The sequence below is a fragment of the Chroicocephalus ridibundus genome, chromosome 3 (assembly GCF_963924245.1).
Source record: "Chroicocephalus ridibundus chromosome 3, bChrRid1.1, whole genome shotgun sequence".
NCBI classification, from domain to species: Eukaryota; Metazoa; Chordata; class Aves; order Charadriiformes; family Laridae; genus Chroicocephalus; species Chroicocephalus ridibundus.
This window is the reverse complement of record NC_086286.1, coordinates 28,940,176-28,962,950: the sequence shown is the minus strand read 5'-3', so window position 1 is coordinate 28,962,950 and position 22,775 is coordinate 28,940,176. Positions and strand designations below refer to the sequence as shown.

The window sequence follows — 22,775 nt, the reverse complement described above, 5'->3', positions numbered from 1 at the left end:
GAAATGGGAAGGCGAGAGCAGGCAGGGGACTGAAAAGGTAAAAGTGATGGACACCAAAAGCACTGACAATTCAGTCTCATTTTTTGAATGAAAGTGAAGAACACAAGACTGACAGCATTCCTCCCACGGGAAGCAATTAGAGTTAGCAAAGCACAGCCAGGAGAAAAGAGGTTCAGATGGCAACTCTTCTCCATTCAGGTACAGTAGGGGGCTTGCGTTCACCATTACATTATGTGCATTACTCTTCAGACTAACATCGTAAAGTCAGCAACCACCTTTGCACCCACAATGATGTTGGCTTCTATTTCCCTGCTTCTCTGTTTTGTTTTGCAAACGTCTTTCTGATTTCCCAGACAGTCTTAATACTGGATGGGATGGGGTATCTAGTAAAAAAATGGTAAAATAATTGCTCAGTTTTCCATTTGGTTGCCTAATTCTCCTTTAAGACTACATCTTTGCCATACTGCCTGTAAATCACTGATTTAGAATTAGGCTGACAACAATTTTTAATTTCTGGGACATCTACTTAGAATAATTTACACAAAGAGCCTTTCTCTAAATCCTGCACTCTGAGATTGTCCACATATCCCATTGTTTTACATTTAAGCCAGAAACCCTAAGCTAGCATGGACTGCCCTAGCACCGTTCATTTGTGCAGTGTCTACTGTAGTGAAATCTACTGGGACTGATGAAACAGAAAATAACTACAATTATGATGACATTAATGAGCTCATACATACAGTAGGAGAGAATAAAAAAAATACATTTCTGCATTATTACACACATACTTACATACAAATGTTATATACTAACCATTTAACGCAGTCTGTATGACCCAAGTAGTGTCGCTGAGTTCTCTCCTCATAGTTAAATAGTACCACCACTGATGCTATGAAATATACAATTTCTCCGGTAGGAAGGAGGTAAACATTGGCTCGACAGTCTCTTCCACGATACCCATATCTATACATTTATTTTTTTTTTAAAGTCAAGGTTTTCATAATCACTGGATACCACAAAAAAACCCCACCCAACTTTATTTTTTTCCCCTTAAAGGATTCCCGGGGCGCTCTCATGTCAGCAAATGCCCTTTATGTTTTTCCTGTGGAACTATAGCACAATTTCAGTAACACAGTTTAAAAAAACAAACCAAACCCCACAAAATTGGACTTCAGGAATTAAAAGTGATATTCATTGATTTAAAAAAAACCAAACATATACAATGCACACTCAAGTAAAAGAAGTACAGTATTGCCATTTTATAAATATCCTCACTGTACAGGACTCACTGCACTAGCTTAACATTTTTTACAGCGACAGAGCTGTGCATCTGCACCCTGGGCACTAGAGTATTACTTCCATTTGGCCTTTTAAAACAAGCGTGTGAAAATTCCTAATGCCTTTCAGAAAAAGGCAAGCTTCTGCACAGCAGCTGCCAAGTTCAGGAAATATTTCTTTAGAATGTTTTAGAGTATTTTTAAAACAAACAAAACTCAAAAGGAACTGACACAGTGAAAAATATTCTATCCACATCTACCCAAAATACATAAAAGGGATGATTTTTGTACGAAACCTGCATGACTCCTAACAACATTCAGAAGTTTTACACACTGCGAACCAGCCTTGGTCAGCTCTGATCAAACATTGTCACAACTCATTATTTCTTTGAAACAGGTGCAATTTTCTTCACCTAGACTATTAATGTGGCTGTCGCCTGTATTTCAGTTCCCAGGATCACTAGGTACAATTAACATCATAACTCAGACTTTAATTGTAGCTCTGTAGCCTCAAAAAATACAATTTCCCTGTTATGTCCTGCACTTCAGAGAGCTCCCCACTTCATTGCCAACTAATACACCTGCGACAGCAAGGGAAACATGGGATATATATCAAGCAGCTTTAGCTGAAGGGTTCCAAGCCTTAGGTCCTGGTTAATCAGGAAGATAAAAGGGAGCTGAAGACCCACAAGGAGAAAGCTGGATTAATGAAGTTGGCCCCTTCTCATAAATGAAGGCAGGTGCCGTAGTCCAAGCTTGGGAGTACGTAAACTGACCTCCTAAACTGGCAGCCTGGCCTCCTTGGGAAAGGCTACCTTTCTACCAAAAATACCACCACACCCCTTCCCAATGCCACCCCCTCACCCCCAAAACCCACCCACCACACTACCATTTTCTCTTTTCTAGTCCCATCAAACAACAGGACTGCAGTACCACAGGAACACTTGAAAAATTAAACACACGCTGTAACTAAATAATGGTTCAAAGAGGGACACTGCATCAAATCTCTTACGAGTATGGAAAACAAAACCAGATTTATATCTTGCTGTCTTCCATTTATTTCAGAAGAATACAATGGCTCTGCTGAAGCAGAGATTATTCACTGGTTTGCTTAGCAAATGATACCAAGAGAAATGCTGATGCAACACAATGCGGAGGGCAGAAAAAAGGACACCTCTGTGTCTCCTTCATCACTATTTACTTTCCCACTGAATTTTCCACTTTCTTCTTCTTTAAACACCGATGGGACAAAAAGAAAGTCCAGAGTGGCCCCTTATAAAAAAAAAAACAAAACACAAACCAAAAGAAAACAACCAGACCACTGAACTTTCAAAAACAATGGGCTATAAACCAATGAAAATATTTTTTCTGTTCTGAAGCATGAAGAACGCTATTCTAAATACCTTAGCAGAGGAGAAAGACAGATCTTGTTGATCTGCTGCATATAATAGGAAGTGTATTGATAAGGATTTATTAAGATTGACATCTTTGCACATTCATCCTAAAAAAGTATTAATGATTTCCACAAACGTGCCTTTCCAGAGCAGAAGTCTACCATGCAAAGCTAAGGCTAAATATTTTGGCACCCACCATTGAGCTCTGGCATTCATAAGGCTGCAAAAATGGTTACTTTTTCTCACTCCATTCCTTTCCTTTAACCCTCCTACATAATGAAGTACCAAAGAGCGGGTGCATTTTCTAGGAGCGTGTTTTTTAGGAGAGTGTAAAGGAACAACCTGTTTCGTGGGAGAAATTTTTCGCTTTCTTCATTCTCCATCCCAGACTATTTTGAGAGAAAACGAGAGGGGTTGCTGCTCCACAGCAGGTCTTTCCTTCTCCACACACTCAGAACAAAGCAGCAGATATGCTAGTACAATAATTGACTCTCTCGACAGAAAAAGGGGTGGCACAACTTCGATGCCTAATTTCCACTAAATTTCAATGTTAATCTTTCAATGAAACTGTTTCAACCAGGGAAATTCAGAGATAGTTGTCTTCATATTGTGAATGTTTCTCACCAATTAAAAGGACTGTTTTGTCACAACATTCGATATGCTTAAAAGCTTTTCATTTTGGTTTTTGTTTCTAATTGGCTAAGAATAGCCATGGCCCTCATGAAAAGTTATCCACTCTACACCGGAATTCAACAGTTTATTTACCGCTGGCTTCAATTCTTAAAAAGAAGAGCACCAGTGCTTATAAAATGGAGTCAGAAATACCCTCCAGAAACTGAGCTACTATACATTAGAAGAAAGAATCTATAAAGTCACTGCCTGTCAACAGCAGCACTGACAGTGACCTCTGTAGCTACTAAATAAGCCCATTTTGCTAGTCCTAGCAACGCCGGGTACCTTTTAACCAGTTCTGAAGTCCACCAGGAAAGATTGCACTACAAAGCAGGGATACCCAAAAAAAACCCTATTAAATTTAAATGAAATCACTCAGGAAACAGACACAGTCAAGAGCTCAGACTTCCCCATGAGCTACTTTATCTTGCCAAGGAGCTTAGGTGTTTCTTCAATTGACAGTAATCTGCAGGACAGATAAAAGCTAAGTGTGGTCTGTTGAATCTACAGTGCTGGCTATCAGTAGTTGAATATACCTGCAGGACACAGTTCATCTAAAAAGGACATCCCCCCTCCCAAACCCACCAACCAACCAAAAAAACCCAAACCTGAATAAAACTCCCAGCCTAAGAATCCTTCTGGTTTTGCCTTGAAGTTGTTCACAGCTGATCAACATCTTCCACAGTGACATCGAAGGAAAACCCAATTAGAAACAATCATCCAGAAGGCAGGAGAATGAGAGTTCAAAACAAAACTTATAGATTGAACAATTCAACACTCAATTGACCTTTCAGTTGCAAAACACTGGCATTACTAAAATATTCTGTGAATCACTGTCCCTATGCCTTTTTAATAAGGTGTACAGGCTTCATTTTGCCATCGTTATTTGGAAACTACAGCTGGCTTGCAGATTTCTTACCCTTGCTAAACCTGTGCATGAAGTACAAGATCTTCTGCTGCTGTATCTTCCTGTCTCCAAAACTGAAGAGCAATTCTATGCAACTTCATAGAGACCAACGTTTAGCCCTCGAAATTTTACTGCCTTTTCCTCACCATTGCATCCGAAAGATACCCTACATTCATAAATATACTGCTCTGTTTTAGGATGATATTTCCTTAAACAGACTCCAAAAACATATGGACAGTCTGTTTAGACTAGATTTATTTCACTTCAATTAGCCCTCAGCAGGAAACTGGTTTAACCTGAACTTAAGGTCCTTGGACATTAAAGAAGCGTGTCCACACTGAGATTTGCACCTACTTAGATGAGGGTGTGATTTAATGATCAGTTTTCATCAGCCCAAACTCCTCACGGCTGATGAAAAAGTAGATCTGATCTTCCTCCAGTATGCCAGTTCTAGCCCGTGCGTGTTTGTGGTGCAAATCAAATTAATGAGTTGATCCTGCTGAGAGTTAACTCCACAGAAAAAGATTACATTTCAGACAGATCAGTGGCTGACCCAGTTCACTTCACGGTCATGTGAGTGCCAGCATCAGCACCCAAGAGCTGTGACAGTAGGAAAGCTGGGCACCACAGCTTTGCAAAGCATGAGTAAGAGCTCCATTTTCCCTTCAAGTCAGACTTTTAATCCAAGACTTTCCTCCTCTATGGTCTAAGCTTCCAGTATGACTGAAAAGTTCAGAGGACATGAGCTCAACAGCTGCTCTTCATAACCAAGTACTCAGCATTATCTCTTTCAAACATCTATTAGTTAATAAAGGCAGGAAAAGTAATAGAAAAATCTTCTTTCCTAAAGCAAGTAACAAGGGCTGGCTTAAAATATATCTGTGCCTCAGTCACTAACAGATATGCTGAAGGAGGTATGGGCAGCCTCTGTCTGTACATATCCTGACACATGACAGTGTATCATCAACATTCCTAAAAATCTTCCTGCTTTCAGCAACATCAGAAGGATCAAACTTGAGATTATTACATCAACTCAAGTGCTGCCTAGACATGTTATTTTACTGAAGTACTAAGAAACTTATACAATCATGGCTTACTGGAAGAATCTGCAGAGATGGGGAGAGCTGCAGGAAAACCCCAATGTGTGCAGAAGCACATCTCTTATAATGAACTTAATGTCCGATCTACTAAGCCTGGAGAGTTGCTGTCAGCCACACATGAACTAAATCCATTCTTCACAGGATAAATACAGTTAAATGCATACTATTCTCTAAGAAGCGAACCCCTTAACTTCGGAGTTGAAACACAGAAGTAGTGCAAAGAACCTTGCAGATGACTGCTTCCACAATCCTCGATCCGTAGGTAAGGACAATGAGAAATTCTGGATCTTGATTCAAGATCTTCCATAGTTCTAAAACCTCCTAAAAATGAAGACAGATTGAAAACTAACAAAGTTCCTGAACACGAAGCTTACGTTAAAATATGGAAGGTAAGGGGGGGAGGGTCAGAGGGGGAGATTTTTCAAACTCAGTAACTCTCCTAAGACAATTTCTAACAAAAAATAAATTTCAATTAGTTTCAACAGCAAAACAAACAAAGAAAAAGTACACTTTTTCTGTGTCTACATATTTTGCAGCTTAAAGATGTACTATACAGTAGCTACCAACCATTTCAATTGTTACATTACGTTGAACTTTTTCCCCCACTTTTAGTTAATTTTTATCTCTGAACATAGAAGACACAAGACCAGATTCTAAAGGGAAAAAAAAAAAGGCAAGACAAGACAAAAAGGGAAGAGCAAGTAGTTACTGATATCAAGGATACACCCACTCCAGTTTTAACTTTTCAGGAGGCAGCTCTGTCCTAATATCATCATAGTTTTCTACATCAGAAGGAATGAACATTGTGATTGGTCGCCCTCGCATGAACATCTTGATATATTCTCCCTCTGTTGAAACAAAAAAGTGTATTAATCATGTGGCAAGTTTACACAAGAAATAGGCACAAAAGGAACAAGTAATAAGCACAGAGATGCAAATAACGCTTGTGATACAACAATTATTTTTGAAATGCGAGCTTGGTAAAGGCCCAGATTACTTTTTTTTCCAAACAGAACGCTAAAACACACACGCACGCACAAATACAGAGTGTTAGTTGAATTTGTGATAGAATAGACTGAGCATGTAACATTTTAGACAAGCAAATTAAATTACAAAGGAAAATTTCAAATTCAAATTAAAAAATGAAATTGAATAAATAAGTAGTCATAGAATCACAGGATAAGGAATTTCAGGTTGAAGGCTGCTCTGTCCACAGCCTGTATCCCTGCCAGGGGCTCTTTCTTTCCCGCAGGTGCAGGACTTGGCATTTGTCCTTGCTTAATTTTGCAAGGTTCCTGCAGGCCCATCCCTCCAGCCTGCCCAGGTACCCCTGGTTGGTAGCTCTACCCTCCAGTATATATCAACTGGAGGGCCCCGTGGTCTGCTGTCACCCGCAAACCTGAGAGTGTACTGTGCTGCCTGCTCCAGGTCATTGCTAAAGATGTTGAACAGGACAGGTCCAGGACAGACCTCCTACAGACTCCACTTGTTACCTATTGGCCACCAGGTAGAGAATGACCCATTAACCACGACGCTCTGAGGCCAGACATCCAACTGATTCTTTTACCCACCTATCCAAATCATAACAGCGAAGCTAAGACACAAGAATACTGCAGGAAAAAGCATCAAAAGCTTTGCTGAGGAATATAATATGAAATTATATATCATCACAAAATAATACACTAACCTGAAGTATTAATTTATTGAAATCATTCCAGCTGCATGCTATTGCATACTGCATCATATCCTGAAGAATGGAAAGAAGCAACAGCTCCTAATGACTCCAGCTGTAAAACTGCTTATAGTCGTGACAAAATACATGCATATCTCTATTGTGACACCCGAGCACTTCGCAAGCCTTCGCAGACTGCAATAATGTGCATTTTATGTTTTTCATTCCCTAAAATATCTAAAATTGAAATTACGAGAATCTCAGACTTATTCCCTCAAAATTATAGCTTCATAGCCCAACTCAAACTTGAAGATCTGAAAAGGCAAGAGAAAGCAAATAATTTCAGTGAAAGCAGAAGCAACGTAGACTCCAAAATTGTCTCTTGCTTACAGAAATATTTCAGAAGATGCAAAGATCAAAAAATAATCAAAGTTGTGAGACTAACCTTAAGCCAGGGCCTCTACCCTTCTCTGAATTTGAAATACCCCTACTATACAAACTGCAGAAATACGTTCTGTCTTACTGCAGTCAGAAAAGAACAAGGGAGGAAAAATCTGTAACTACTTTCCATCCATCTAAGACATAAAGCAGTCTGGCATGAAGTCTGGAAATGAATTCTTGACACTTAAGGTCTTTCTTCTACAGCTAGACAAGATAGAAGACCAACAATCATCAGTCTAATGAAAAAAATGTGATGAATATTCTAGGTTATTTAAAAAGAAGTATTTCTGATCATAGAGGACTTTTATCAGAGTTGTGTGAAATTCTAGGAAATCCCACCCCATCTCTTAAGACATCAGAAGGTGCTAGCTTTGAATACAGCAGTGATGATCGCAGCACACACCAATGACTGGACAACACTGACACATACAGGGAAAAAAATCTATGGTGACCAAATCATATTCAGTAGCTCCTAAGCAGAGAAAGAACTACCCATGAGCTTGTGTGGTTTTTAACATCACTTGTCACAGCATTACTCAAACTTAACAAGGTCAATGCATCCATGCACCTGAACATAAGCTATTTAAAAGCATTCTAGTACGCGCATGATAATTTCACAACCCATATGGCTTAATTTGTCAAAAATTTTTGGTTTTCCTCTTAACACAATGTAGTTTGATTTCTTTCTGGGAAAGTTACAGAAGGAATCCTCCTGGGGGCTATCACAGTCAAATGAAGCACATGACTGGGAAAACCCAGCATGCACTCACCAAGGGCAAATAACACTTGACAAACCTGATCGCCCTCTATGACAAAGTAACCTGCTCTGTTGATGTGGGGTGAACAATGGACGTTGTCTACCTGGATTTCATCAAGGCTTTGGACACAGTTCCCCACAGCCACCTCCTAAAGAAACTGATGTGTTACAATCTAGACAAGCGGTCTGTACGGTGGGTGGGGAACTGGCTGACAGGCCACACCCAGACGGTGGTGCTAAATTGCTCCTTTCAAACTAGTAATCCGTCACAAGTGGGGTCCCCCAGGGATCGATACTGGGCTCAATGCTGTTTAGTATCTTCATAAGTGATCTGGATGATGGGATCAAGTGCACCCTGACGATGTTTGCTGATGATACAAAACTGAGTGGGGTAGTGGACACTTTGGAAGGGAGAGCCACCCTGCACGAAGATCTGGGTAGGTCGGAAGAGTGGGCTAACAAGAATCTTATGAAGTTCAACAAGGACAAGTGTAAGGTCTTGCACCTGGGAAAACATAATCCAGGAGTGCAGCACAGACTGGGATCTACCTGGCTGGAGAACAGCTCTGTGGAAAGGGACCTGGGGGTCCTGGTGGACAACAAGCTCAATATGAGCAAACAGTGTGCTGCTGCGGCAAAGAAAGCCAGCACAATGCTGGGCTGCATCAACAGGGGCATCACCAGCAGAGATAAAGAGGTCATTAACCCACTATACTCAGCCCTTGTTAGGCCACAGCTGGCATACTGTGTTCAGTTTTGGTCCCCACTATACAAAGATGTGGACAGGATGGAGAGGGTCCAGAGAAGGGCCACAAAGATGATCAAAGGACTGAGAAGCCTGCCATATGAGGAAAGGCTGAGAGAATTGGGCTTGATCAGCCTTGTGAAAAGAAGGCTTAAGGGAGACCTTATCACCATGTTCCAGTATTTAAAGGGTGGCTATAAAGAAGACGGAGACTCCCTTTTTACAAGGGGTCACATGGAAAAGACGGGGGGTAATGGGTACAAGTTACTCCTGGGGAGATTCCGATTGGACACAAGAGGAAAATATTTTACAGTGACAACAATGAGCCATTGGAATAATCTCCCCAGGCAAGTGGTGGATTCACCAACATTGGACGCTTTTAAGATTCAGCTGGACAGGGTGCTGGGCCATCTTGTCTAGACAGTGCTTTTGCCAAGAAAGGTTCAGCCAGATGATCCTTGTGATCCCTTCCAACCTGGCATTCTAGGATTTCTATGATTCTTCGTGCTTAACAGTTCAGGCAATTTTTTTTTTTGTTTGATGAAACAGATCACATTTTATCAAATTTACCAAGTTCCCATACTTAAAAGATATGATTAGTGTGACTCATTTTCCACTTTTAGTGTGCTCAAGTCAACCTTCTAAGACGAAGAATTCATTTTACTTGAATTTTTTGTTGCTTCTGACCCTGAGAGTAGGTTTACTCTGCAATGGAGGCAAGAGAAGGGAATTTTCCTATGACAGTCCAAATAGTAGTCCAAAGCTAGTGCAAAAAACCCACAGGCTCAAAAAATAATTCCTGAACACAAATCGTAATAATTGAGCAATGTAAAACTAACACATGCATACAGGTTTTTCCTTATTTAGAATATTAATACAATGAAAGTTGAACCATTTAAGTCCAGTATCAAAGAACAAATATCGAGAAGATTAAAAAACATTGTCCCACTTCTAAGAACAAATACAGCTCCTTTGAATAAGAACCCTGCAAGTCCATCCACTGACAACAGTAGAAAACTTGCCTCAGTTCAAGTATCAAAGAACAAAGAAAATCACTTCTCAGTAGCTAAACTGGAAGCAATAGTTATTTTACCAAATGTGCGTTGCTTAATTGAATTGCTGAGAAAAGCTAAAGATCAGTGTTGTCACTAGTTTGACACAAATACTTAGATAATTACTCTAAACTAGTAACATGTCTCATTTTTCCACCAAAATATTTTTTATAGTATTTATTTTACAGAGATAAAATAACACTGGCCAAAACCAAGAGTAACATCTTAATAATGACCTTTCTATTAAAATGTGGGGCTCACACGCTTATAAATTAAAGCACAGCATAGCCTGAGGGTATTTAGAAGAGACGATTCATTTGTACAAGTCAAATTCTTGATTTAACACTGAGCTTGGCACTTCTGGTTCCACAAGATCAGTGCAAAATGACACCACGAATTTAGGATCAAATTTCTCATCGCTGCTTAGAACAGCGGAGAAAAGCTGCAACTGAAATTCGTACGGATGGAGGCAGTTGCACCTGTCAGACTCTGCAGATGAGGGAGATGAAGTGAGGAATTCAGTGAGGTCTTTGGCCAGAAGAGAAGAGGCTCTGCTGGAGCTCAGGGAAAAGATTATCTGCAGGGCATTCAGATACAAATTAGCTCTCTGAACTTCCCCATTAAAGAACGAACATTTTTTGCTTTTATTAGCTAGCTGCATGTTATTCAAGATTACCTTTGCAGATACATATTTAACACACTTGTTAGAGAGACACAGGCTAGGTATAACTTGATTAAGTCTCTCCCTACAGAAGAGGAAGGATTAAAAAAATAAGAGACAACCCACTGAAAGATTTTTGTCTAAGACTGTAGATTTCCTTTCAGAATAACCTTTAGGGCAGATATAATATTAATGTAGAAATCTTTTGAAATACTAAAGAGGATGGCAGCATATCAACAAAACCATTCTCAAACAGCAACTAATTGCCTGAGGCCAAATTCTTGTACTTGCAAGTTAAAAACCCCAGTGATTTAACTCTTTCCTAGCATACTGGCTCAACTGAATGCTCAAGAGCATTAAAGTGCTTCTTTCCTGCATTCTCACTATTTCCAGGTACAAAGCAATATGCCAAGATATTTTTTTCCTCACTTGATCTTTTTGAAAGAAAGAGCCTTAGCCATGTCATAACAGATACGTAGGTGGGGGCTGTAGGGGAGATAAAGTCAGAAGTTTTTAAGAGAGTGGGGGGAAAAAAGTTCCAACAAACAAAAAATCCTCAACAATTCTGGTACCTACCAGTCTAAACGCAGTAGCTATGAAAGTAAAAATTCTCTACCCCATATAAAGAGATGTTCAGACCCCACTACCCTCTGTGCAGCAGCATCTGGGGAGGGATGGGAAGGTGGAGGGGCAGGAGGCCATACCTGAAAGGCCCTTGGCACTTGTTAATCAGCAACTGCAGACGTCCTCTAAATCCTTTCAAATATGGATCAAACCAATCTAAAAGTACAGTTGAAGCTCCGTAGACAGCACACGCAGGTGCGGAGGATTATCCACGCCACACAAAAAGGAACAGCTCAAGCCCAGGGCTGCTAGACAAGGCAGCATCACACAGATGCAGTCCTCTGGCTTCAGGGGCCAGCTCTTCACCAGGAACAGCTGTAGCTGCTTTTTGTGCAGCTTTGAGCTCAAATTCACAGCCCTTGCCAGACTCTGCGTGGCTCCGCAATAATTCACCTCTGCGCTGGAGCCTCAACAATCTCTTTGCACAAGCGCCAGGCGACACAGGACCAGCACTCCCATTTTTTTTCTCCCAGGATCGGCTCAGGCTTATTAGCCTCATGTGGGAGCCCCCGGGCTGTGCTGGACCCGAGCAAAATCCATGCAGGTCTCAACTCTCTGTGTGATCCCCAGAGGTATGGGGAAATTTTTAACTCAGCCCCAAAGATGCAGAAACACTAGATCTGACTACACCATAGCCCCAGTCAGCTGAAGGGACACAAAACATCTCTCAGGGAGAGTGGCACAAAGACAGAGCCCAGCGACTTGGCAAGGGCTCACTGAAAGGTGGATTTGAGCGCCAAACAGCCACAAGGCTCTGCAAATCCATGTAATGACCTGGAGGAGCACCACAGCTGAGCCCAGCTGAACGGATGCTCAACATGCCCCCCCAGTGCCCTCTCTCTGCCTGCATCACTCTGGTTTTTGCCCTGATCAGGGTACTGCAGCGCTTGCTTCCAGCAGCAGGGACTTGGCCATCACTGGGATACGCACAAATACACTCTGCTGATTTCAGAACACCATCTAAAAACCTCTTTCTCCCAATAGCTGGGAACCCCTCAACTTCCAGGCAACAATAAAGCACGGCCAGGTTGTTTACTTTTTGTGCGCGTGACCGCATAGCTCTTAACTTCAGCACAGCCCTGCCCATCTGCTGTCTGAAAGTGCATCAGGTGAGCATGGAAACAGCAATCGTGCCCTTCCTCCTCCCAGCCTTCATTTTGCAAATATAAAAACATCCAGCTATTTAACTTTTTTTTTTTCATGATAAGGTTTCAGTCTGCCTCCACGCCACCACAAAGTCAACATTTTATGCTTGTGAGTGGCTATAACTGCAGGCAGTGTTACAGAAAAGAACCTGCCAGGGTTTTGATGCATTAGCATTTTCCATAGGGCTGTGTATCTCTCTCAGAATTACTTCTGATACATCCTGGGACTGCATTTGTGCTTTCATACAAACCGAGTGGTTCAATCTTTGTGTGATTAACTAGCATGTTAGAGCCCTTTTTCTCACCATTTAATTCTGTCAGACAACCCGTTTATAGCTAAAAAGTTGCTAGCAATTCCTGCATGTGTGATCTTGTACTTTGCATAATTTAATTTTGTCTTATACTACTCCAGGCCTCAGGAACATCCAGGTCTTACTGTACTAAATAAAATCTCAGCTTCCACTGTGTCGGTTTGGTCTCTCAGCTTCATGTCATCAGTGAAATTTCATCAGCGCTCCTACTTTCCTGTGTTAAGTTCATTAGTGTAAACACTAAGCCAAATAGGTCCCAACAGGCTGCAGGCAGATGTTAGCAACCAGAGTATCTACTGCGGGTTCTTTGAAAGTTTATAGCCTGCTAGAGAAGAGAGGAATAAGTATGTCAGTGAAACAAGGTGCTGCTACGAAGAGGGAACCCTAGAAGCCTGACTGATCTGCAAGGGAAGAAGTGTATCTTCTTTATCGACAGTCACTGCAAGCCAGCGTGCTTACCTTGCACACAAAAAACTGTTGGTGAAGCATGCAACACCAAAAATCCAGGACTAAAACTAGGGGCAAATAAAAAATGGTAGGCAAACAGTGGACAGTGGCTAAAAATTTTCTGCAAAGCCTCCTTGTACCAAAAAGAGATTCCCATTAACATAAATAAGCTTTTAATCAGGCCTGATACACAAAAAACAAAACCCAACCAAAAAAAAATCAAACAAAAAACAACAAGCAAAAAACCCAAACCAAAACAAAAAAAAAAAACACCAAGAAAAGAAAAAGCAGCACAAAGGTAACAGTAAAATTCAACTTCAAACAATGCCTATTAATTCACTTTGGAAGAAAGTTTAAAACGCAAGAATTCAGGGAGAGCAAGCTGGATGGTAAGACCAATTAAAAGACTGCAGGTGATAACAGACAGGAAAGATATGGCAATAAAAACCATCTGAAAGGCTGAAATTAGTGCTTCCATGAAGTCAGCACGGAAGGACTTATCCAGTGACACTTGAGCAATTTATTACTTTCTGTGAATCATATTCTTAGGGGAATATGGAAGATTTTCAGAGGAAAATAATAAAAATAATAGGAACTGAAAGGAGGAGAAAAAAAAGATCAAAGGAGCCTTTGTAGATTAACTCAGAAGTATCTACAGAGAAGAGCAATTCAGGAGACACGAAACCTACTGTTTAGGTCCTTCAGAAATTTGAAGACAGTGACACAACAAAACCAAAATCCTCCTGGTTTCCAAAAAACACGCCTTAAAATGAAATTTTCAAGGAATACACAGTAGTTTCCTAGAAGCACGTGAGAAGCCCTCATCCTCAATTACTGATTTCTTCAACAAAACTGGACAAATTATTAGAAAAATGTCTTTTGTACCATGCTATTCCTCATTATTTAGACAGACCCTGAGGTGGCCCCCCAAGCCTGTGCTGTAATTAACTGCTCTTCAGCTAGAAAGTATATGCATAATGGGAAGTCTAATGATCTATACACACACACACACTCACAGAGTAGATAACAATAAATAACAGAATTATCTGGTTTTGTATGCAAGTTTAATTCTTAAGGAATCATTACAATAATCTTATCTTGCAAATTATTAGTGACTATTTTTCAGCAGGTCCTACCCCATCTAGTTTGAAAGAGCAACATGGACTGATGCATCAAAACCCTCAGCTCAGTTCTACTTGTGTTTAGCATATGAATCTTACCCCTAAAGTGAACTACAAGCAAAGGAAAAACCCCAAAAGACTCCAACTAGCTTGGCCAAGCAGAACTCTCTAATAATATACAATAAACTACCACATCCAGAGTACATTTATTAATCTGTCTTCACCTTCTAGTTGCTTGACCAGTGAAGTTATGCTTTAGTAATACTACAAATAGCTTCTTTCCCACAAGCTTTCTGCTTCCAGGCCTGTGTCCAAGAACACTGTAGGACCACTAACCTGAGGGACAAAGGCTTAGAAGCCTGTTTCTAATTTAAACCAGTGCTAACAGCACAGAGACGAATACAACCATACGCAGCCACCATGCCCAGACCATTACATTTTAAGTTACAATGGAATTAAAAAGCAGCTGCAGGTCTGCCGTCTCTCACCCTGAGCTGTGTGTCAATGCTTGCTGAACCCGACAAGCAGACATGCGCTGTCACTACTGAGCACTGATGCAATGCAAACCAAACAGCTGGAAAAAAGCAGATGAGACAAGAAATTTGCCTTGGTTTGGAATGATTTTACAGCTTTGCTGTGTGATTTCTTAGTAGATCTTTGGTTACTAATTTTATATAAATTGGTAAGTAAATCACAGTTAAAACCCTGTTTTTGCATGTACCAGGGGACATTAAGAATCTAGGTATTAACAACAGTTACCATTCGCATTTAAATCAAGTTTAATATTAAACTCTAGCTTTTTATTAAAAAAAAAAAGGGGGACTCAAAAAGGAGTACTGGACACAAACAACCTCAATAAGACTGTACCTAAATGCTTCCTGCTTAAATAATAAAATCCTGACTTCACCAAGAATCACTGATAAAAACTCTCAAATACCGATTTATTTTTCTGACAGTACCTATGGTTCTGATAACATGCACTGTGCCTGAATGACAGCAATAGCCCAATAACAATGAGACAGACTGGATCTCCATTTGCTCTCAGGTACGTGAGCACCTTCAATAAGCATCTGACAGAAAAATCTGAGCAAAAAACGGATCCGAGGTATTTAGTGAATTCTGCACTCTCCGTGGACAGGACACACTGTCAGCAGGGTAAATTTTTCCATTGTGTGCTTCAGACTTGCCCCATCCTGTGAAGCTAGAACCATAGCGCAGTTAAACTAACAGAAGAAAAAGTACTGGAAACTAATAAAGCACAATCTAAAAAGAAACAAACTTAGGAATGCAGTGAATGTTTTTCATTAATTCTTTCACATATGGTTTTTATTGCCATCCAAAACTGTCTTAAGTGACTCTTATTACTTTATAATAAGTGAACAAGTGATTCATATAAAGGAGCTATCACTGAAAACCAAACTCAAACACGCCATCTCATCGAAAAAAAAAATCACCTTTTCTCTTAAAATAAGCCAGGTCTTTAACTTCTGGGTATGCAAATATGAATGCTTAATGATTAATCCTTTAAAAACGTCTCTGCTGCAGTCAAAAAAGCAAGATGGCTTTTATAGGCAATTATAAATACCTGCTGGTAAAGAATTTAAAATAGCAACTTTAGTTAGCGTCCTTTTAAGGCTGTAGTAAGCACCTGTTCATTTCACCCATAGCTTTATTAGATTTTCACAGAATTTTAATATCTCCTTAGAACTGGATTTTATTGTCCTGGTTTACAAGGATAAGCAAACAAATGTTCAAAAATAAGCTGAAAAACCTAAACCCAAAAATCTTTTCAGCAAATGTATGGAAGTGTCTATAATACTTCCCTCATTGGATTGTCATCACCAAAGTGTTCCAGGTGTGTACAGCTCAGGACTAACCTTAACGTGGAGCAGATGCAACTCAACCCAAGCGCAAGAGATAGAGGCACTGAAGGAACAAAACTGGGTGGTGAGACAGAAGGTCCATGAGGAACTCTGGTAACACGCATGGTCTCGGCATGGCGCCAAACGGAGGAAACTGAAGGGACTGCCCGCAAGGCAGCTGCAGGCTGCATCTCCCCTCACTGCCGCTGCTGGCAGGAGGAGAAAATTGCTCAGGTCTTGCTGACATCTACATGCAACACCTGTAGCATGCTCTCCAGGGTCCACACCAAAGCCAATTCAGCCATTGAAGTTAATGCCTTTCACCACAGAAGCTCATCTGAGATTCTCACTTGCTCCTCGAGTCTTTCACTTTTATAGCTAATAACATACTATCAATAGAAATCACAACGAACGCACACAGAGGGTCACAACACAGGTAATACTGCAGTAACTTCTGCTGCTAGAAAAATAAGATTCCAAGAACTAAACACACAAAAACATGCTTCTCTACATTTTGTGGTTCCATACTATATTGACATGTTTCAAAGCAGTTTCGTTTTTTTTATGTGGCAGCTATCAAGTACAGAACAGGCTAATGTCCGTGGCCCTGAACAGGACACTGCAGGACAGAGAACAGGCTGAGTACTGCTAAGCTGATACTGGAAGGGATGGGAGGACCCTCTGCAATTACAGTAACTAATAGATAGTTAACTCCTGTGTCAGGAAACACAACACAAAACCTAACACAGCCTTACACACACGTGCACACATACTCTAAAAGCTGTCAAAAAATACATTCATTTGTCCATATTAAAAAAAAACCCAACAGTATCTTTGGAGGCTGAATCCTGCTAATCGCAACGTCATCCATGTTAAAGGCGGAATGATGTTTTGCCACTATGTGTGTTCAATGTTAGTAAATGCCTTTTTTATGACAAGACTTTCTCTCCATCTTCCGTACACCTGGGGCCACTGTCACCTGCATCATATTTCTCTTTCATTCCAGTTGGGCTCAGAACAGACCAGAGCATGACACACGTGGAAGGTTACCCACTTCCTCAGTCAGTGCAAGCTCACACCGTCTGCAGAGTAACACGACAGACAGCCGGGCAAGCATCGAGGCCAACCTAAGTTAGAGCCACCAGGACGAGGGAACTGAAGGACGGCCCGTTCTTGGCAGAACACGTAGAATTGTAGAAGCACATTGTAAGGAAAGAATTAGTATTGAAGGTACTTTAGCTGTATGCAACTTGTTTTTGTGAAAAGTTGTGTTTGGTAGAAAGGGTATTTTTAATATAACAGTTTTATTTAATTCTTGCAAAGCTAGATCGCAGCTGGTCTGGACGCTACTGATTAGTTCTCTTTTTACAGTAACCATTGCTGCACGTATGTACCATTCCACAGCTGGTGTTAAGCAACCTGGCATAAAGAAACATTTCTTCTTTGTTCCTGATGCTTATTCACTCTCTTTCAGCCCTCTTGTCTTTGAAGAATGCTTTTGGTAAGCATCGATTTTGAATATTTTTAAATCTATAACTTATCTATGAATTAGAAAAAGATAAAGCAATTGGATTCAACCTGATTTTGCTTTCATTACAACAATTCATATATTAACTTCCAAAAAATTTGAGCGTTTTTTATTTTTTGAAAGAAAATCCAGAGGAGATCAAAAGTAATCAAACTGTATAATGTAATCTTGCTTACAGAGCAGAATTTGGAGGCCACAGAGTTGTTAATTAGCAGCAAAGAAGCATGAGACAGAACCTCTGTACGTAGATACATGTTGTGTACTGCATGCACTCAGGTTACATGCTTTAGTTGGGTAACAGCATGCTTCAGTATAGTTTGCAGGACATCAAAGCAGCGTAGTTTTGCGACACAAGAAGTGGATTTCTTCTCTTGTCACGTCCCGCCATGTTCAGATAGATGGCTCCTTTTTCTGCCTGAACACGCCAGCGGCAGCAGGTAGCCACAGAATGCAAGATTCATCGGTGCAAAGACATACACTTGAGAAGAGACTCATTTTTCATTTTAGGAGACTATATTAAAACCTTCGGTCTCCATTCTTGTCTAATCAGTGTGTATATGTTGTAATATTGGCAAGACAGAAAGCTGAGATAAAACAAATCTTTTAGTTGGCAGTTCTTAATATTCTGATATCTTAGGCAACAACGCAAGACTTCTAGAACCTTATTTGAACACACATTCCTCTCTGAGGAAATTATGCATTTCGTAATTTATTTTAGACTACCCCCAAATAATCCTCACATAGACTGTAACGTGCATATGCATATAAGTTTCCATAATAAGAAAGCTGAAATATTTATTTAAAAGCTCAAAGTTTTTAAGTCATCTCGCACTGATGCTCTTTGATGGTGAAAAGCCAAATAAAAGATTCGTTACAGCGCTGAATTAGAAAGCGACCAAAGGGCATAGCTTAATTCTTACCTTGGCTGTTTTTTTCACGAGTTGACATTTTTGCTGGTTATGGGACAGAAATAAAATATCTTAAAACTATTTCTAAAGTCTCACTCACACCTGCTTGGATGAAGACTGGCACATAGGTCAAAACTTTAAATTTTTGTTTTCATAACCCTATTTACGCACATACACACAGAGAAAAATAATCAAAGAAGGCTTTTTGTTTCACAAAAGTAAAACGAATCTTCCCACCACCCACCAAAAATTTCTGTCCTTCCTAAAAATGTAATTTGATGAGGCATCTCTCCGTAATTTCAAAGATCCTTATACAGGTCTTGAGTAACATTGGGCAAGATGAATTCTTGGACTAGTTATAATGCTATTTTAGCTCTACATCCCTATTTCGTAAGCATATGCCCCAATGTATTTATTTACAGGAAATGCTATTCAAAAAAAGCAAATTTTTTCAACTTCATCCAATATTTAAAAATAAATGTTTTTATTTACCTTGGCTGACGATGACATCTTTGTGCCTGGGGAAAAATTCAATATATTATCGTTAGTAATATGTGAAGTGCTTATCAAGCCAATACCATCTAGTTCTTACACATTACCGCATTTGGCAATCTCATCAGATTCTATGTACATTCACTGTAATATAGGATGCTAAAAAACTAATCTTGGTCATCATAGTGCATTTTAACCCATACATTACTTTATGCAGTTCACTGTATCTTTCAAGTAACTTAAAGCCTATGGCAAGGGTTCCTAAGAATTACTGTGATAACAACAAAATACAAAAAGCTTTTAAAAATGGAGGATATACTCCTTGGGCATGGAAAATTCCATTTTGAGAGTGCAAACTTGCAACAACCAAATGTTTTAAGCTGCCAAACACCCTCAGGCCTGCATGCAAAGCATTTAACACCTGTCAAAATAAGCTGTCAGCACACAACAACACAAATTTTTCTAGGAATTAACCCTGTTGGACACATGGATTAGATGTAAGCAAGTTGCAGTTTCATTTAAATTGGATCCATGCAGCGTTACTGGATGTACAACAAACACAAAGTCTTCAAAGCAGTGCAGCTGAGACGTTTCTCCTCACCAGAGCCAGGAATGAACTACTCACAAAAAAACCTCAATCCTTTTTTTTGGTGAAGAGGGAAGAAATACTAATTTCCAGCATTAGAGCTACTTCTTACCAGAGTAACACTCCTTGACGGAAGAACGTATTGCACAAAAAAACCCTCTTGAATTCATTTGAAAATCAGCAGAAAGGTATGAGTGGCATCCAGTATTTTTAGCTGGATGGAGGTCAAATTTTTGTAACAGCGACAAAGGGTCAAGCATATGCATGAGGAAAGCCATCTCTGGCTATTGGTAGAATCACCCTTCACCACATTGCCAAATGAAAAATTAAAACTGGATTCCCAGTCTTGCTTGAAAAAAACTGAATGATGGGCTGCCGTGGGAACCCTCTTACTTCTTATGGCGTTATCAAACTGATTTACAGCTCAGTGCTGGCTTAAAGACTGAGCTTACTAAACAAAGTTCATATCCTGGGCTAGTAGTGCAAAGCATATGTAAAACATTTCTGTCTTGGGGCCCACATGAGGGGCTGAATTCTATTCCCTTGCAAAAGACTCGGGTAACTTCAGGCAGATTAGGCCAACATTTCTTAATTGTGAACGATAACTGCAATAAAACAATATGTCTTAGCACAATATCAACCAATTCTTATAGAAGTTGGGCACACAGGGTGTGAGCAAGAAATGAGTGTTAATGTGTGCTCCTGAGTGCAAATAGTGCTTTGATTATATATCTGAGCATAAGAACAAGGCACACAAACAATACAACACCCAGTCTTCAAACAGGTGATGGTCTACAACTGATAATGTTTGAAGCTCTTTTTTTGCCAAATACTTTAAGAAACAACAGCTTCAAGTTTTGAACAGACAACTTAACTCTAACAATAATTAATACCAAACTTTCCTTGTCCTCTCTTTTGTTAGATACCCGATTTTTTTTTTACATTAGAGACTGTAGAAGAGCAGCATTTAAAGTCTTTTACAAAATAAGCAGAACCACAGGGAAATGAAACAAGATACCTCTATTTTGACCATGCCTGAACCAATATACAAAATGTCAACAAAAGTCAAATTTATTTTTTATTATTAGCAAATTTGAAGTATATACCACATTGTGAAAGATATTTTAGTAGCATAACAAAAACCAAGAAACTTGATAAGTAGAAATCAAGACAGAGGGTTTTTTCATTCCAAAATATTATCTAGCCGTACCCTGCTATAATCTAAATTGCCAAAGGGCTTTTAAATTCCAACGCTGAAAACCAATCATAAAAGGAAAAGAAATATTTGCAAAATATGTAACCCATAATCCCTCACACAGAGCACTTCACTGCCCTGCAGAACTCTTCAGGCTAAGCAAAAAGCTTTTAGTAAATGCACCGATATCCACACCCAAGATTAATTTGAGATGTTTTTGTTCTTCCCGTTCCTAGGAAAGACGGAATGCACTTGCACCGCTCTTGTATTTGTACAGTATGTATTTGATGTATTTGACAGTCTTATATGCAAGCTAAGGAGAGCACTACAGACACGATCATAAAAAGACTGGAAATGACTCTGAAAGGTCTGAATACTTGTATTTGTCATAGTGGGAGGGGTTTTCAGGTAGTTCTGCCTTGGACCAGTTAATGGCTATTTGAATGAAGATTAATGAGCAGGTGTATGAAGTCTGCAGATGACATCAAGCTGGGGGAAGCTGCTACCACACTGGGGGGATCTCAGCAAATTGGAAAGGGGTCAGTTAAAAAGTCAACACAACAATTTCAACAAATTCAGCAAAACTTCAAAGTCAAAAAAAGGAACTAAGTCTGTGAACATGAAGCAGGAAGCCCAATTGGCAAAGACTACTGAGGACAAGAAGCGGGTCACAACAGGGGTCAACAGTGTGGAGTTACAGAAAAAAGCAAACTCTTGTCCCTGTGCTGACAGGAGTAGAAGTAACTACTCTGTGCGGTTCATCCCTGGTGAGGCCTCCACTGGAGAGCACAAACTGAGAAAACCTCCTGCAGAAGAGGAGCACGAGAGGAAGGATGGGCTACAGCACATCACCAACTGAAGGTGAAGCTGAAAAGGTGATCCCCTGCCTAATATCTAGAACCTGCAATAAGGAGCCTGTTAAAAAGTTAATTTGAGAGACCTACCTGAAATCATAAAAGTATATTCTTACTATTACAGTCTACGCTAGAAACACACATACTACGTCAAAACCAGTAAACTAACTTCAAGGAAATACACTTGCGTTTTCATATCAATTCTAATTAGGGAAAAACTGGTTGGAAACTTCACAACAGTGGCATTAAGCCATAAATCTTAACTCAAAGTGCATAATTCTGCTAACTCACATTTTATAATACTTTTAAGATTCCACAGGCACCTGGAGCGCCACATTGGCAGGTTACACAATTACTCCTGGTAAAAACAAAGATGTAAATGGCCTTAGCATACACATAAATAAGTTCATTAAAATTACGCAATTTCATAGTATTTTGACTCTAAAGTTCACTTGCTTTTATGTATCAAACTGATACGTACTTGTCTGCATTCTTTGCCACTTTTGATATTAATTTAGATGTTGACGCTACTCTCAGCAGCTTGTTACGACTGTCATCTGAACTCTCCCAAGCACTGTGAGGTTTTTCAGCAGTCAAGGATTTCTTTATGCTAGAAGAAACAAAAATATATTTTAAAATGACAAGATAATAAGATAACAATAACTGGAACTGGTATGCAACGGACAGATCAAGCAGCAGGAGACAAAAGCAGAGCTAGGTCTTCCTTCAAGCTGAAGCATGAAACAGGAAAAAAAAGATTAGTCAAAAATTTCTAACTGGATGAATGAAAACAATTGAGCAAGACAGTTGCCAAATGTTTTATCCATTCCTTTCCATTTCCAAATGCTCTTACATAAAGACTTGACCAGAATAACTCTACACTTCATTACTATATTGCTAACGAATTACAAAAGTGGAAAAAAATGAGGCTACAGTATATTTGCCTTAAAGAACAAATTATTAAAAAAAAATAATCACTTAAGAAGGTAAGAAAGAAAAGTAGATTTATTTTTTCCCCTGATTA

At 39.7% G+C, this 22,775-nt stretch overlaps 1 protein-coding gene across 5 annotated transcripts in view; it reads right to left on the bottom strand.

Annotated features, from left to right (window-relative positions):
* EML4 (EMAP like 4) overlaps positions 1 to 22,775 on the bottom strand; it is a 163,551-nt gene that overhangs the window by 30,592 nt on the left and 110,184 nt on the right. For 3 of the 5 annotated variants that reach the window (XM_063328567.1, XM_063328565.1, XM_063328568.1), the window contains 5 exons: positions 22,233 to 22,361; positions 19,117 to 19,142; positions 18,637 to 18,669; positions 6,075 to 6,198; positions 814 to 963 (listed from right to left, as the gene is read on the bottom strand). In XM_063328567.1, coding sequence (XP_063184637.1) covers positions 814 to 963; positions 6,075 to 6,198; positions 18,637 to 18,669; positions 19,117 to 19,142; positions 22,233 to 22,361 — 462 coding nt within the window. The remainder of the gene's footprint in view (positions 1 to 813; positions 964 to 6,074; positions 6,199 to 18,636; positions 18,670 to 19,116; positions 19,143 to 22,232; positions 22,362 to 22,775) is intronic. The other 2 variants (XM_063328566.1, XM_063328569.1) reach the window with 1 other exon arrangement.